We start from the raw sequence: 14,287 nt of genomic DNA, 5'->3' as shown, positions 1-14,287 counted from the left end.
AATAAAAATAGTTACACCATAAACATAAAAATCTTTTAAAAGACCCCTGACAGCATTCCCTCCTGGAACTATCACCATAGCAATAAGCATTGAAATACTGGGAAAGTACTTCTGAATTCTGTATTTGGTATTTTCAACTAACTAAAAATACAAACTGGAAAAAATACACATGGGTGACTTAGAAGGAAGCACACAAACATAAAAAGCCTTCAGCAAAACTAAAGGTGGCAAATTCCACCTGCAAATCCTTAACAGTCCAGGAAAGAAATCCTTTAACCTGGTAGCGTACATTGAATGAATGCCTGCAGATAACTGCAAACCCATGCAGTAGCATATCCAACAACTATTTATAACATTTTGCACAGGTCCACGTAGAGGTGCAGTGGCAGTACTGTGTGAAAGCTGAGGAAGAGATGCATGTTACAGAGAGGGCAGCAGAAAGCTGTACTGGCAGAGCAGCACAGGAAACCTGAGAACCAGAAAAGCAGAGTACCTAATATGTTAAGATTTAGGCACACAGCAGAGCTCTGGGGAGGGCCGCCTGCAAAGTAGCAAACCGTATCTTCTCTAGTTGGTGCTATTAAATAAGTCTTATTTCCATGACACGCAGATCCACACTTAAGATGAAATAAAGGAGAAAGGAGTGGATTGTTTTAAAATTCCTCTCTCAGATACAGACGTCAGGAGTACACACAAAAGCAGGTGCCGGCTGTATTGATCCTACTGAATACGCATGGAGTGGGTACTTGAGCATGTACCAAGCATCTGCGTCTGGGAGATGGAAAGTGCTTTGTAAAAGGCTGTTTTATGCTAAACAAATGCATCAGGTTATGTTTTTATTTTGAATATTTTAAAGCATCTTGCACACTGGGGTAGACTTGAATAGAAATTATACAGACAACCAGACAACTTGCCATTAATTGTGTAAGTTACTGTCTCCATAGCTGAAAATTGGCTGTGGGCTCACTTAGGAGCACTCCAAGCCACTGAAAACCATCCTCAATAAAACCTGCTCTGACTGCTGCACCTCAGAGAACTGGAGATCTTGCATCTGAAGACTCGTCAGGTTCCACTCGCCGGCCCAGATGCATGCAGCTAAAGGAACAGACGTATTTCTTTCCAGCATCTCCTCAATACAATACCCAACAGGGAAGTGACAAATTCAACATGGACCACCAAAAGAGGCTGAGATACACAACACTTTTTGACTTTGAGAATGAAAAAAACATAATGGCACATTTGGAAGAGAAAACAAAACGAGCATCCATTAGAAAATTTGGTTGTGTTTGTAGTAGTTCCTGAGACAAAAGTTCTCCTTTTGACAGACAGACAACGATCAAAATCTGTGTCAGAAATCAAACTCTGTACTGTATTTGTTTGTGGAATCTTTTCTTCCCTTTTCAAGGAGGTAAAAATTAATCCCTACAGGAGATGACAAGATGCCTTTTAAAGTACATACCTCATTTCTGACTACAATTACCTTTCAATAGCCTGGCACAGCTGCATGTGCTTTTGCTTTTTGTTTTTCATTAAGGGCTCCTCTATTATTTGGACCCATCCTATAGCATTTATGCCTGGCAGTGATGCACATTCCCTTGCCTACAATTCTTCCCACAGATAGTAGAGAATAAATTGCAATTAGATTTTCGTAATTGCAGATAATTAACTCAAAATGAGCTGTTAATTATAAAAAAACCTATGTTTTTCAGTTCCTGATTATATTATTTATTTTACTTCTAAACTCCAATATCTCACTTCAGCAAGTTTAGTATTTGAAAGGACTTTCACCATTTCCTTTAAAACACCAGGATATTTTTAAGCTAAGTTTTGCTTATTTGAAGACTGATACCAAGTTGCATGGTGTGAGGTTTGCTGAAGAAGCTTTTAGGCACAAACTGGAAGAGAGGGCTGGTTTTGCATTAGGGTTCTGACAGCATTTGCTGTAACAAGAATCATTTGGCAGGTCAATTAAAAAACAAATTAATAGAAGAGAGAGAGAAAGACTTGTTAAAAAGTATATATTCCTGTATTCCTACCAGCTCTTCCGCCTTTTGAAGCTCTAGCCACATACTTGCATGCTCTCGATACTGAAGAAAACATCACTTACATATTCAAATGCATAAAAGAGACAAATGGACTTGTCTTCTGTAGCCTCTTTCAGCCTTACATTAGAGTAAATTATTTAGGGACCATTCATCTGGTAACCTTTGCAAAACTGAAGATGGCATATAGGAAGACAAACTTCCAAGTGTTTTGCTGCCAAACTTTGGAACCAGCTGGCATGGCAACTTGAGACTGCATGAACACTTTGAAAAATTACAGTAAATTAAACCAGGGGAAGAGGGGGGTGAGGGGGGAACCTTTTGAAATCTGGAACTCTCATCTTGTTAACGGCACAGGTTTTCCTCATTTTCCCTACTAGGCTATGTAGATTTATGCAGGTTTTTGGTAAACTGCTGCCAAGAAGCCCTACAGAAGTTCTAGGGTACATTTTTCCTCCAAGGGGCTTAATGCTACTGCAGCTTAAACATATCATGACTCTTGAATCTCTTTTGTTACAGTAATCACACTTTGATCACTTCAGTCTGTGTGAAAACTAAACAAAAAAGCACCAGAACAACAAGGATATCCCAGTAACTCACACCAGCCAAACACCTGGTTAAGCAGTGAAGTATTCCAGGGAAACTAACACTGCCTGTTGTTCTGGAGAAAGAAGTCTCATCCCTTTTCAGCGAAGGGAGATCTCAAAAAAATAAAATAAAATCAGTATCACAATGTTAAAAAAAAAAAAAGAAGAAAAAATAAAGTATTGAACCCTTAGTTTATAAATAAATAAACAGTTCTTTCAGTAATCTCATAGCGGAGAGTTATTTTAAGGTCTTCCTTCTCTTGTCACTAGAGGTGCCATTCAAGAGACTGCTGCTTATCTTGTCCACCAAACAGGGAATTCTTTGGTCAAAAGAACATCTGTAGTTAAAGCATAGCACAAGAAGCTGTTACTTTTTGAGAAAGGAGAAAACCCCTGTCAAATCCAGTTTTTATTTGTGCCTTTCTAATAAGCCTGAAACTTCTTCCAGTGTTAACAGGAGAAGTGATAGGGTAGGACACAAAGAAAACACAATAATGTATTGATTCAAGTTTTAAATAGCACACAAAATTAAGATAAAGATCTAAATACTGGCATAACTCTACTTCCAGTTATTTCACTGGTAGTTTGCTCTAATTGCACTGAAGCAGAGGTGGAATTGTTTAATTTTTTTAAACAATCAGTATTGTTTGAGAAACAAGTAACTGTCACCAATTGTAAAAGACCATTTCTATGTTGGAGTTAAAAGATAGTGTATTTTTTACCACACATCCACATCAAGACTAAAGAGGTGTTCTGATGTTAATTAAAAAATAATAAGCAGTACTTGGAACAAAGAACAAAAGCTAAAATTTTATGAAAACTCCATTTTGCACTGGGCTAGCATAGCGCCCCTATGAGATGAGACACAAAACCCGACACCTCTACAGGAAGTCGACCCCTAAACCTTGAGTAATAACAGGTCAGCATAACTATTCAGTTCACTCATAAAACAACACAGCCAATGTCTTCTACCTTTCCTGCAGAAAAAAAGCTCTTAATCTGAAACAAACACATGAACAAATATACTTGGCAGCCAATAACACACTGTCATGAAGACATACTGACACTGTGAAGTACTTAGAAGTGAAGAGAGAAATTACCTTAGCTCCATGCTGTTGCCGTTCATCATCAAAGCAAGTTTTTCAAGTGCTTCATCAATGGGCACATCTTCTGAACCAGGAACGTGGCCTCTAAACCTGAAAGGGCAGAATTAGCTGGGTTTGGAGCTGGTCAAATCATCACACCAGGAACTCACCTGATGTGTTATGTGTCTACAAATTAAATACACATTAAACACAGAAGCTTTTGCAATTGTTTTCACACTCTCAGGTAAACTTTTTCATTGGAAGGCTGACTTATGTCCAGTGCCTTTGCTTCTAAGGGTTACCGTTGGAAAGAGATTAGAAAAATTTCATTTACTTATTTCCAAGGACCAGCTCCCTTAAGAAAACGGTCACAGCATTCAATAACAACCATTTCTGTTGGGCTCAGATCACAACTCCAGCAGCACTGGAGCTCAAAGGCATTGCATTTAAACTACATACAACATAGAATTAATCAGAGATTGTCGTGTCTCCCAAAAATACGGGCCCAGAGATGATGCTCCATTTTTAACAGATTACTTCACCTCTTTTTTTTTTTTTCTTTCCAGTGTAGATAGAAAAGTCAACAACAGAGGTGCTCGTGCCTTTGTATCTGAATAAAATTCCTGTTTCCAGGATTTACCCATATTTGCCCACTCTGCTGTGGCTGGCATCAGGAGTCACTGAACTTGCTCCCTTCCTTGCACACACACCGTTTTTGACAGCCAAGCAACTATTTCATATATAGAGAAACTGCAGACTGAAAGTAGTATTCTCTCTTGAGGCTAAATAGGGAAATGTGGGAAATTAAAATGCAGTTATGATGCAGCGTGGCCAAAAAAAAAGGGATCAGTTCGTACTTCCACTAAAAGAGCAGAAGAGTTAACAGCCAGTAATTACAAATGGACAGACCTTTTACTTGTCATTCAATGACAATACTTCCAGCAGCTCAGAATGGACCTTAGACAGCAATCCACCCATGCAGAAGGGCAGACAAAAATAAACACTATCTGGAAATGGATTTTTGTTGTATTGTTTTTTTAAACTGTCATGATGTTAAGAGATGAACTAGGTTAGAGCCTCCTGACAATGAAGCAAAGGGTATTTGAGCTTAGCTAAACAAATTTTTATTGTTTGTAGTATATAAAATTACACTGTTATCAAGTGCAAAAATGAATTACTTCCCTAGAACTGAAACAGAACTGTGATGCCTAAGAGATTTACCTGTAAATATCAAGCACTTAATTCTAAAAGACTGATTTATTTTTTTTTTAAGAGCAAGCACATTATATTCTAGTTGCTTTTCTTAGAGAGGTTATGGCAAATGTGCTTTCACCCACACCTCTGAAAAAATACCGAGTCCTCAGGTTGACCATATGTGATTTTCTTTCACAGAATTCTTTTAGGTAACTAAAGCTCTGTAATCCATGGAAGTTTTTTTCAGAAAAAAATATGGCTACATTAGGTATAATAGTATTAAGAAGAACGTCATTACAGATATATTTAAGGTCTATGCTTTTCTGGGCTTATGATGTCTCAAATGCTGAAAAATATTCATTAGAATAAAAAATACGAAAAAACACAGGCTGTACGTCCTTCATATGCTACTTGTTTTTCATTAGAGGGATGAATGCATAGAATTAAGGTATTTGATGATTAAGAATCCATCTGCTCCTACTTAATTCTCACCTGAAGTCATAATCCTTTGTTTGCGACCTCAGTCATTTTCAACACACACAACTGTGATTGCCTTTAAGACAGGTATTTTTAAAGCCATACAAACCCATCAGTTTCAATGCAAGATACAATCCAAAACAACAAACAAAAGACCACAGTAGTCTCTTTTAAAGAATTTGAAAAGTAACCGGGGGCTGTGACTAAGTTAAAGTGATACATTCCTCCATGGTGGTTATAATACATGGACGTAGGAAATGGGTCACGTGATGCCGACTCCTATGGGATGGTGTCAGCAGTTGCCATATAAAACAGCATCAAAACAAGCATTTTTGTGAACCCCTCCTAACTGCTGCTTCTAAAAGACTGCTGGATTGTTCCCTATCGCTGTCCCTTCCTAATGCCGAAGTGCCAACTCAACTGAGTTACTTACTCGCTACTTTAGTTTGCTTTGACCTGCTCCCATTCACTGTTCCTCTCCACTCTAGTAACACAAGATCAACCAGCCAGTTTCTCACATTTTTCCAGAGTCCCCATTTACATCATCAGGAAGGTGTTACCTCGCTTCCTGCAACAAGCTCATGGGTCTTTCAAGCAACATCCCATATTTCTGTGGTTATTGCCTTTCCCTTCTTCTAGTTTTAACCATGTAGCATGCCTCAGTCTTGGCATTCTCCCTTCCACAAACATCACTGGAAAGAAAATGTCCTTGCTAAGCAGAGCTCCCTTTCTTTTCCACATGGGGGGTGGGGGTGGGGTTGGGGGGGCAGGGAATCCTTGTATATATATATCAGTATATATCTATATATATAATTACCTTCATCTTTTCTGCACAACACACTTCTTCCAGTCCTTACCTAAGAAGGTGTGATACTTCAAAGCTGACCTTTCCAGGAAAGAAGGAGGAATGCCACATCTACGTCTCCCACACTCACACGGCTCTCTTGCCAGATGCCTGCATACCTTCAAGCATTTGCACTAAGACCAATCTCTCGTTTTCTTCTGCTGCTCCTCTTTTCCTACCTAGTCTTTTAGCTCTACTTGTGCCTTTCTTTCTACCACACACTGGTTTCCTCTGCTGCTTTCCACAGCTGTCGTGCTGTTTCCAAACAGTACATAACATACTAAAAAGTCTCCTCTCCTCTGAATCACTGTCAGAACTTGTGCCACTGGTCTTGCCTATCTAATTTTATCAGTTCCATTCTCCCAATTTAGTTAACTACTGGCCATGTGTTCATTAAAAACTTTAGAATGTTTTTTTAAAATTAGAAATCTCAAAATCACCTGTTATAATCCATATGGGATTGGTGTAGTTGCTGCTGTTTTAGGAGGAGTTTTGCTTCTTGCTTAGCCAATAAATGTTGGAGTCGTTCCTTTTCTATTTCCAGCTCCATTTTCTGAAGAACCAGCTTCTGCCTTCTTTCTTCATACAACCTTTTAGCCTGCTCTGTTTCATTACGCCCTGAGTCCATGCTGTCATTCAGCCCAGAAACTTGATAGCTCCAAGGTTTTTCGAAGGTTTTCTGAACTGGCCCAGTGTGTCTTCTAAGTACCTGGCTGACATGGTGGTTCTCTAGCGCGTTCCCTGAGCTCCCTACATGCCTGCAGGCACAACCGTGACTCACTTGCTGAGGGTACATACTCTGAAATTCATTTGCTTTCTGGTCCATCTCCTGAGCTGGTTTTACATGGCGAGGGCTCCTCTGCTTTGCTGGGGAAATCATATTGTTACACTTTCTGTGCAGGCCATTTTCTATTGGGTATTCCTTCAGATGTTCCTGATGGTTGTAATGTATTTCAGTCACATAATCATGATTATTCCTGCAAGGCTCAGACACTGCAACATAAGCTGGGCTTCCAGCATTTGGTGCTCTGCTGTTCTTATAAAAAGTTTCAGGTCGCCCAACACCCAAGTAGGAACCATCTAGCTCCCGTGGTGGTCGCTGGCATGAGCTCTTCTTACTGGAAACCTGCGATAAGAGAAACAATTTCCTGTGAATTACCAAAATTTATCTTTGCTCATTAATTTCACTTTGTAAATGTGTTCTCTCAGAAACAGACTTGCTGCATCATGCTGATGGACATACAGCAAAACCCAAGAAAATGTTTATCAGAAGACAGACACAAATCTGCTATCAAATCTACATTTCATTCCATCTACACAAGTGTAATAAATGTAAAACTACCGCCTGCAGGATCCTCAGCATAAAATGAGTCGCTTCAGAGTATCAAGTAGTTGTGAGCATCTAGGGTTATATAAAATCAACTTGAAGAGTGGCAAAAAACATTAAATGTTAAGGTTTGAAAATGTTTAATTTTGAATACCAAGCCAAAAAATCCATTCAGCCACTATAAATACTCTTTGATTGGCCATTACACAGCAGGAGATTTGATGTAAAACATTTCACCTTGCACTGAATGGGATATTACTTACTGCTGGAAATTTGATGAGAGTTTTTGAAATATCTTTACAGAAACACAGATAAAAACCAACTACATTCTGTAAAAAATGGTTGTACATCAAAAGCTGTCATTTAAATACAAAACATGTTTAAATTCAGCTATAAACGTAAGTGATTTTTCAATTAAGCTGGGCAAGTGATTATACTCTGATAAAACTCCAAAGAAAGAAAGCAACTGTAATTCACATTTGTCAACCCAGCACAAGCAAATTGTAGTGGTTTTGTTATACTCATGGATATTATGTAACAGACACCAAAATCCTACTTACATCCTGGAGTATCTTTGCACTGTGGTTCACCTAGGCAGTCAAGCATTTGAGATTTTATGCACATCAGAACAGCAGTGAATCAGGTACTCACATTTCTTTTGCCAGACCTCTGCATTAATTTCAATAACGTACTGAATTTAAATTCCTCCAGCCTTTGGGACTTTCACAAAGATTTAATTTTTTTTAATTACAGAAGCCAGGTTTGTTAAAGATAATGATACCACTGCACTGAAAATGGTTTAGCAGGGAAATTTGGTAACCACTGATGGAAAGAAAAGTATTATTTGTGCTTTGGCAACGCTTACATTAGATAGGTATTGTCCACGCAGAGTGGAAGGCAGTCAGCAAGCCCCAAAACACTAGAATTTAGGAATGCAAGTAAGCGTCCAGCTATGATTAGAAGAGAGATATAATCCAAATCTATGCAGTGTTTATATGTATAATTTAAATTCTTTTTTATAAATAAACAAAATACCAAATATACTCTGCTGCCCTTCAAGACAACCAATTACAAGATTCTTGTAGACTCCACAGAATGTAAATTAACGTGGATTAGCACCTGAATACTGATATTTTATTATTTCTAGTTTTGTGTATACAAATACATGCTCTCTGCCATGTGATTGAAAGCCAAGGATGTCATATTTTGCCCCAAAGGGCCCAGTGAGTTACAGACATTTGCATTAATGTCAGTGCTAAATGTCTGAGGAAAGTCTGGTGCTTGGACTAGGTGAAAAGTGCAGGACATTAAAATATTTTAAAGTCAGAGGGGCTGGCAGGGCAACTGAGCAGAAATGCAACATGCTGCCAAAAAGACAGAGTTTTGTTACTTATTATTTGTAGCATGCCATCCTTGTCAGCAATATTTTCTAAACAAATAAAGGCTACAGATCCCTTTTAATCTAAATTAGACAGTACATAAAGGGATGACCAGCAACAGGAAGAAATATTACAGAAAAGGGAAAGTAAGAGAATCCTGTGATTACATGTTGTCTCTCATTTTCCACCTCACCTGTTTCTGCCAATACTGTGTTTAGGGCACCAACAGAGAGAGGCTTTCCAAGTGGCTAGTCCCCCAGTCCCTAGGACAGCAGATCTGAAGGTATTCTTAGAGGATCCTGTCAGAGCTGGCAGCTTAGGGTGTTCTACAAGCATACACCTACACTTCTGCAGCCCATGAACAGAGGTAAAAAGGAACAGAAAAAGAAGACTCAAAAGATGAAGTCAGTAAGAATTCATTTATTTCAGGAGTTATTGACTGAAGACACAACAGAATGTTAAGAAATCCATGCAAATGAATGAAGATGGTACAAAATAATCATCAGGAGCAGGTTTAAGAATAATGGTCCACATCACAAATTAACTTCATGGCTGAGACTCTATTAAGAGTCTCTGAAGGCCCTAAAAGAGAGGTACCAGTTAGCATTTGTTGACCTTGGCTGCCATCAAATCTGCCCTGATGGTCTCAGAAACGGCACTGACATTTAAAGACTTCATAACAAGGCAGAGAAACTTTAATGTTATTTTACAGTTACAATATGTTTGCAAGGGGGAAAATTCTCATTAATGTCATCAAATGCGAGTGGGGTTTTTTTATTCCTTTAGAAGGAGGTCAGTTAGGCAGAAGACTGAGTTCCAGCATGCCTTTCACAGCTACTCAGTACTTTGCAGGGTTTAACCCTAAAGAAAAATTAACTATTGGGAGTCAGAAGGTAGTCAACGACACTTTAACTAGTTGTGTTTTTCTGTTAATGCTTTAACTGAAAACTATAGCAGGATGGTAGAGGCTGCAGGGAGAATATACTGACATTTACACTTAGGAGGAATCAGATGAGAACAGACCATGTCATGACAGAACTGTAAGATGCAGACCAGGTGAAGGGGAAAAACAAACAAAACAAAATTCCAAAGATCACCCAATACCATGAGTCTAAAGACACATTAGCATAAAGAATTGGGTAATTTTACAAGATGAGTTTTAAGAAAGATATTGCCTACGGGACACATGGAAACCATGACGGACCATGGTGGAACAGCTGTGCTTTCCCCTCTATGGAGCTCTTCCAAGCTTGCTGCACGGTATTTAAAGATACAACTTCCTTTAACTGAGGCTTAAACAAACTCAGATTGCTCCTTGCAACATATGGAGTTCAGATGTGAAACACTCACACGAAAACAAGAAGATAACAAAAGAATAATTCAAATAATCTTTAGAAGGGTTTAAAGAGGAAGACATGTGGGAAGCCCCACAAAATCTTTACTGCAATCCCAGTAATTTTTGCGCAGGGATTCAGAGAGGAGCTTAAACAAACATCCAGTCCTTAAAACTTCCTACAAACAAACAGTGCACCAGTTTTATGCATGCAGCATTATCATCTCTGCAAATTCTTCTTAAACGCAACTTGTGTGCTCTGCAGTGTTAACTCACAGCGCTAGCAGAGGAGACACATTTACAGACTGACTCCAGCACACAGAGCTTTGTACTGCAAGGGATGAACTAGTAACTGATCAGATCTTAGAAACTCAACACAGACAAGGTCCTGACAGATTTCACTGGTGGTTCTGCATGTACAAAACATGTTTAAGAAACAGTTTGAAATAAGTACCTCGAGAAGTCTTTCACTCTAAGGACAAAAGCTAGGGTCCTAGCAAGACACAGCACTGTTACGGTGAACAGTAAAATTCCTACAGATGTTAACAGCATTAAGAGTTTAACCCATAGCACCTGGGTTTGTAGTTTGTAGCTGAAATATATTTGAATACAGAAAAAGAGACAATGAGCTAAAATTCTTCTTAAATGTACCTTGAGAAAATTTCTCTAACCTGGACTTTCAACGCTGGCATTTCTTTTGATGGGGTAGAAACAGAGGGAGGAACATGCAGGTTCAGCACTAGTTCTTTGTGCTGATCTGAGCAGGAAACCTGGGGGAAGCCAAGAAGAATGAATAGAAGTAGCAACCAGAGGAGAATACAGAGATTTAAAGATAAGACATAAAGATGTCCATTTCTACATGGACAAACGAGAGGGTACCATACACAGAGACACCTTACAGTGCACCAAGGACACATATTAGTGACCTAGCTGACACACTCACTAAGGTATATATATCCTAAACCTGTAACTCAGTCACCACGAAGTATTGTCGATGTATGGGTCTCATCTGAATAAAGCTTGGCTTTGGGTCTGTGGGTCTATTGACAGCATAAGCACTTGGCCTTGTCAGTAGAATGAGAATACATTGTAAATATGCTCAGGTAGGATACCAGGGCAACAGAAATGCCATTATAAGAACAATTATTTCAAATAATAGGACTATTTGAAGTGCATTTTTAGTGATTAAGGAGCTATTCTTTCCAGGAGTCTGTAAGAATTTACCAAGGAGAATGTAAAAAGGTAAAGAATCTGAAGTAAATTAGTAGGATCTACTGAAGTCTATCTTTTTTTTTTCTTTAAATCATAGAAACCTTTAGTAAAATCGCTACTATAAGTAACCTAGTATCAGTCATTACAAAGTGCCCACATAATAGTTCAGCAACTGCCTCTGTCAGTACCTAAGATAAATACAGCAGATAACTCAGAAGGTAAGCCGACCATTTTTCAAGCAAGAAATAAAGCACCATTTTCTGTAGAAATTATGTATAGCCATGATTGCCATACTCCACTGAATAAAACAAGTGGTCTCAAATCAAAGAAACTATGTGAATGACAGTCACAAGACTGTATTTTTCCTGTAAAAAATCTACTGAACTCAATATACTGAGCAGGTGTAGCAACAGAAAAGAAAAAAAAAAAAAAACAAAAACAAACACCACATCACAAGAAAGTGATTCTATAGCTGCTAGATGACAGCAGAGGAACACCTCCTATGTTTGTGTTGCCTTCAATTTTTTTTGCTCCTCTTTGTTAAGAGGTTTGAGCTTGGATGCCAGGTGCACAAAAAAACCTGCATTCGAAGTAGCATGTGAGCATTTGCTGGCACTCAGCTTTAAGTGTATATTTTGCATTCATAAACATGCCACCCTTCTTCTCCAGCTACACAAATATTGTAGGTAATCTCCAACAAACGCTCCCATTTCAGATCAGCAAACTGGTTTTAACCTGGGTAATAAGGCAGTTGTTAATAATGCAGTCCTCCAAGAAAACTAAAGCGAGGTGCCTGTAGGTTGAGTATTGGAAGTCACTGCAAGCAGAATGCCCATTAAGCCCAAACAGTACCTACACATGGCAATGCAATACCTGACCACTCAAATTAAGCAAACATGTTTGCTTTCTGAAACGGAACTGTATTGTTTCTGTTTGCCCTATAGAAAAATGCCACTGTACTAATCTTGACAGCACCAGGTCTAACTATTAACATTCAATATGCTGCCAACATTAGAAAAACGAAAAATCACAATCTTCTGACTTCAATTTTTTACTTCTGCCCTTTATTTTACTGAAGAATCAGTAGTTCAAGACCTAGATAAATATTTCAAAAACTATACTATTTGTGAGCAGAGCAGGTCACTACCATTTCCCAGTGCATTTGGAGTTCATGTGAAATAAGGGCAGAAGAGTGATGAGCTGCATTTTTAACATGGGCATACACAGAATAGTTGTCTAGCTGATAGAGAATGTGTAATGCAACATCTGCACGGTACACCTTGCCAAAGCCCATCCCAAATAAATGTAGTGCATTCTCCCTAGTGCAATTAACTCTCGCACTCTGGCAGGTTTTGCTAGAAGATCATCAAGGTAGATTACCTTCCAGCATATGAACTAAATACTTACAGGTGTTATATCATCAGTTATTACTTACAAACTTCTGCATTTAACAAGACATCCAGGCAAATGAATGATCTAATTTATGAATTATTTATAAGAATTTCACAGCATGCTCCTGGCGTCATCCATGGCCTTTTCCAGGTCATATGACACCAATTAGAGCTGAATTTTAAATTATTCAATAACCTGAACTCTCTTGTCATTTAACATATAGATATCAATGCAGTAAACAAGTTAAGTCTAATGGGCCCTGGAGGTTTGCGTTCCTCCGCCCATCAGCAGCAGAGGCTGTATGCTACCACTGGAATAGAAAATAATAGAAAGCAGCAGCCAAAAACATTTGCAAGGTTTTAATAAGTTATTTTGGCTCCCTTAGGGATTTAGTATAACTTAACAAGCACTGAATCTAAAACATATTAAAGTCCTTAGCTATGTGCTTTTAAAACAAAATTAGGACATAGCAAAAGAGCAAGTCTGTCACTAACCCTAATTTAGGCCCTTGATTTGTAATGTAGTGGAAATTATGGAGTAAGCAAGATTTACTACGCACAACTCGTTACCTTCAGGCTCTCCCACAGTACAGCCAAAAATAGCCCCTCTGCTGATACATACACACATGTCTGTAAAGATAAGGCTACACACAAGGAAATGGAAATGTTAATTTAACAGCTATCAGTTGACAGGTGTACCTCACACTCCTTAGCAATTGGGTGGAGAAGGAACCTTCCATTCTTCTGTCCTAACAGCACTGGGGAATCTGCTGCTCTAGAAACCCATCCAGATTTCAGTATTGGCTTCAAGATGTACCAATTCAGAGGAGAGGCTTAAGGACCTTTGCAGGACATTATAAAAAAATGGAGAGGGAATGTTACAGCCTACAAAGCATAGATGCAATAAAACACATTTTAAACCCATTGTTTTCCATGATGACTACAAGAAGAACAAGAAGCTACCAATAGCAAAGGCACCTGAGATGAACAGCGTTTAGATACCTGATTCCTCCTCAGTGTAAAGTTTGCAACACATGGGAAGCACACTACATCTTGGCTTCAAATCAGGTGCCCTCCAGTATCTCATGAAGCCGTGAGCATGGCTTCATGACTGAAGGGAGGCATACAGACCCTGATCTAGCACTGATGTAGCCTCAGAAGTCCAAAATGTATGGTAGAAAAAATCTGAGATTAGGTGCAGCTCAGTACAAGCCTAAACTGTGCCTTAGCACCAATGGATTTATTTTTATAGTATCTGTGCCTTAACTTTCTAAATGCTGCTGTACTAAAGCCCAGATCCACTCCTGCAGATGGTTGCTTGCAGACCCCTATTTTGGAGGACCCAGTGACCCCGCTCATGCATTCATGCATTTCCTTTGCACTCTCACTGCTTTGCAAGGATTAAAAAGTTTCTTG

General features: G+C 38.8%; 1 protein-coding gene across 2 annotated transcripts in view; it reads right to left on the bottom strand.

Annotated features, from left to right (window-relative positions):
* The window catches only part of KIAA1328 (KIAA1328 ortholog), a 188,001-nt gene that overhangs the window by 52,716 nt on the left and 120,998 nt on the right, over window positions 1–14,287 (bottom strand). For both annotated transcript variants that reach the window (XM_040579275.1, XM_040579276.1), the window contains 2 exons: window positions 6,670–7,355; window positions 3,730–3,825 (listed from right to left, as the gene is read on the bottom strand). In XM_040579275.1, the coding sequence (XP_040435209.1) occupies window positions 3,730–3,825; window positions 6,670–7,355 (782 nt within the window). The remainder of the gene's footprint in view (window positions 1–3,729; window positions 3,826–6,669; window positions 7,356–14,287) is intronic.

Source organism: Falco naumanni, chromosome Z (genome assembly GCF_017639655.2).
Source record: "Falco naumanni isolate bFalNau1 chromosome Z, bFalNau1.pat, whole genome shotgun sequence".
In the NCBI taxonomy this organism is placed as follows: Eukaryota; Metazoa; Chordata; class Aves; order Falconiformes; family Falconidae; genus Falco; species Falco naumanni.
Note: the sequence above shows the minus strand (reverse complement) of the source record. Positions and strands in the feature narration are given on the sequence as shown.